Here is a 3,083-nt window from a genome sequence, read left to right as displayed (position 1 = left end):
GCATTCTCTTTTATTTATGCATAGACCCTCTGTTACAACTTCAAAGTGAAAACGACTACTTTTTTTTTTTCTTTTTTCTAGGGTAATTAAGAAACAAAGTCCATGCAACCGAAATATTGCCTAAATTTCCAACACATTGTTCATGTATTAAGATTTCTTTACAAATCCCTCAATTTTAGATTTCAATAGTTTGGATTTTTGCAGGATTTCAAGATCGTTTACCTTTTTTCTGTTTGAAATATACACATTTCCTTTTGCAGTCACAACTCAGGCTTTTTTAAAAACTTGGATTCACCCCAGGCAAAATAAAAACAGGTAGAACGAAAACATGTCGTCATCGACAAGTTGAACAAAGCCTTGCATACAACAAGGGATTTAGATCAAAAAGCTTTTGCATTCATATATATAATATGAATGTATGGTTCTTTGGATCTAAATCAAAGCAATTCATTAAAACTTCTACTGCAGTGACCAACACCATTCCCAACTCAATCATTTAGAACAAGAATCGGCACACTATTACTTGTCATTGAAACACTTTCTTTCTGCATCTACATAGCAAAGAGAACAGAACCATCCCATTAAGATTGGAACCACTGACCTCTAAAACCCAAACAAGGTAGACTAATCCCTACCTACACAATTAAAGAGGACCGATGAAAAAATGATTTTACAAAAAAATCAATGACTGCATAGATTTCTGTCAAAAAGGATCGAATGCTATGGTTTTAAGGCTTGTCATTGTTAGAAGGAGAAAACAAACAAACAAAAAAGTTTAGGGCATCAAACTGCTTTCCTTTCTTACGAAAAACTACTGTGGAACCAACCCATTCTAATATATTGGTTACTATTTTGTAAAAGACAGTCATTGAGTTGTAAAAGTAAGTCATTATAAATTCTGCCTATAGGATTCCAAGCCTGACTCACTGGATTAAAGATTAAATAAGAACACACATCACTTCATTAATCATAACAAAATCCATGGTCAAATTAGTGAAGGGAAACAATTTATGTACCAAACATTTTGTTCGATGATATTAAGGTTCAACAAATAGAGAGCAGAAAAGGTAACTCCAGAATAGACACAAGATGATAAACACGAATTGCGGGGTCTAAACATATCTCCATGACAATACAAGATGCTTCCACACCTACCAATCATCCAGTCTCAAACAAGAACCATGCGGATATAATTGCAGCTCTCGACCTAATCAACTTACCGTGACAAATTAACTCGAAACCAGGGGGCAACATAGCCTAGAACGAAGACGCTATATACATGATAAAGCATCATGAGATATACCAATAAAAAAACAGTAAAGATTAAGCTTTTAAACCAAACTAAATTTCGCTCAATATAAGCACAATTGAAACCCATATATTCCAGAGCTTTAGCATCAATCATACGAACGTAGAACACAATAGCATACCCAAAGCTAACATTTCAAATCTCCCACATCAACCAGAACACAGTAATTAACCGAAACATGTCGTAATTAATAAAAATATGAGAACATTTCAAACTCCAACATACTTTATCAACTACAGAGTTTCCATGATCAAAATTCTGAGAAATTATAAAATACCAATTAACATCCAACTCCTTAAAACAAAAGCCATAACCTTGAAACCATAAACAAAAGCCGAAATGACGAAGCAAAACCTGTCCAGCTTTCGCATTCCCCAAATCAACGGTAAGACTTCTGGAATCTAGCACGAGCACCACGACCACCGAACTTCTTGGGCTCGCAGCGCCTTGGGTCAGCAACAAGGAGGGTCCTATCGTACCTGACGAGGATGTCCTTGATCTCCTTCTTGCTCTGCTCATCGACAAATTTTTGGTAAAAAGCGACCAGAGCTTTGGCTATGCTCTGGCGAATGGCGTAGATCTGAGAGGTGTGACCACCACCCTTGACGCGAATGCGCATGTCGACTCCAGCGAAACGGTGTCGTCCCAGGAGGAGAATAGGCTCGTAGGCCTTGAAGCGGAGGATCTCCGGCTCGACGAGCTCGATTGGGCAGCCATTGATCTTGATCAGGCCTCGCCCGCGCTTGCAGTAGGTCACGGCCACCGCGGTTTTCTTGCGGCCGAAGCACTGCACTGACTCTATTGCAGGAGCCGCCATTGCTAGGGTTTGGATTGTGCTATCTGAATCGCGAAATGAAAAACCCTAGCCCTAGTAGAAGTGGTGTGAGTGCGCGTAAGTGAAGGGTATTTATATAATGGTCTTGGGGGTTTTTTCGTGGGCCCTTTTACAATAGGCAAAATGTTGGGCTGAATGAAGCGGGCCTGATGGGCTTGTTCGAGCTCAAATGTTAACGGGAAACCTATTCACACACCCACAAATTTAATCTCAGAAACACAATAAAAAAGTTAATGAGTTTATTATAAATTTGCACCCTGAACTTTTTGAGTTTAGTCCCAAGTTGATACCTAAACAATTGCAAGTGTCCTTATTGAAGACAAATGGTGAGTTCCCTTAATATAACTAACAAAACGTGGTTGCATGTGTAAGGTGCTTGTAGCTCAAGTCGTTAAGAACATTTATCTATGCACACGAGGTCTTATATTCAAATTCTCCAACCCCAAATATCACTTATATCAAAGAAAAGTGATCGCATGTAAAACACATTGCTATTGTTTTCAAAGGCCTTTTTTTGGGTTAAAACACATGAATTACAACAGTAGCATGTTTAAGTCCCATCCTACCCAAAAACTTAATTTCATAAAAATTGAAAACAAAAAAGATGCATTTGATTTTTTAAAAAAGTGAGAATGTGAAACAAAAGTAACATTCACACAATAATAGCATATAGGTTAAATGAGGTTAATGTCAACAATGGGTCTGAATTGGGTCTATACACAATAAATGAGACACAATTGCAAGAAATGAGAGCAAGGAGCTCTTGATGAAACTAGGGGCTTGAGTTTGAGTGATTTGGTTTAAATGTAAGTCACAATTTATGTTACATACCTACCTCTTTCTTAACCAAAATTACTATTTGTCCTTATTAAATAAATACCTACATCTTCCTTATTAAATAACTGTATTTCTGTGAAGGATCCACTAGTGTAGTGATTC

General features: G+C 37.5%; 1 protein-coding gene across 1 annotated transcript; it reads right to left on the bottom strand.

Moving 5' to 3' along the window:
* Positions 1 to 1,476: 1,476 nt before the first annotated feature.
* LOC103335244 (small ribosomal subunit protein uS9-like) lies at positions 1,477 to 2,194 on the bottom strand. The gene has a single exon (XM_008238254.2). The coding sequence runs from the start codon at positions 2,124 to 2,126 to the stop codon at positions 1,689 to 1,691; it is 438 nt and encodes a 145-aa protein (XP_008236476.1). The 5' UTR covers positions 2,127 to 2,194; the 3' UTR covers positions 1,477 to 1,688.
* Positions 2,195 to 3,083: the final 889 nt, after the last annotated feature.

Source organism: Prunus mume, linkage group LG6, assembly GCF_029339155.1.
Source record: "Prunus mume cultivar Tortuosa linkage group LG6, ASM2933915v1, whole genome shotgun sequence".
NCBI lineage: Eukaryota > Viridiplantae > Streptophyta > Magnoliopsida > Rosales > Rosaceae > Prunus > Prunus mume.
The sequence above is the reverse complement of the archived record's forward strand: the minus strand, read 5'-3'. Positions and strand labels throughout refer to the sequence as shown.

What these genes read in the sequence shown, in the direction of transcription:
- LOC103335244 (XM_008238254.2), bottom strand. Translation starts at nt 2,126, where the DNA reads ATGGCGGCTCCTGCAATAGAGTCAGTGCAGTGCTTCGGCCGCAAGAAA.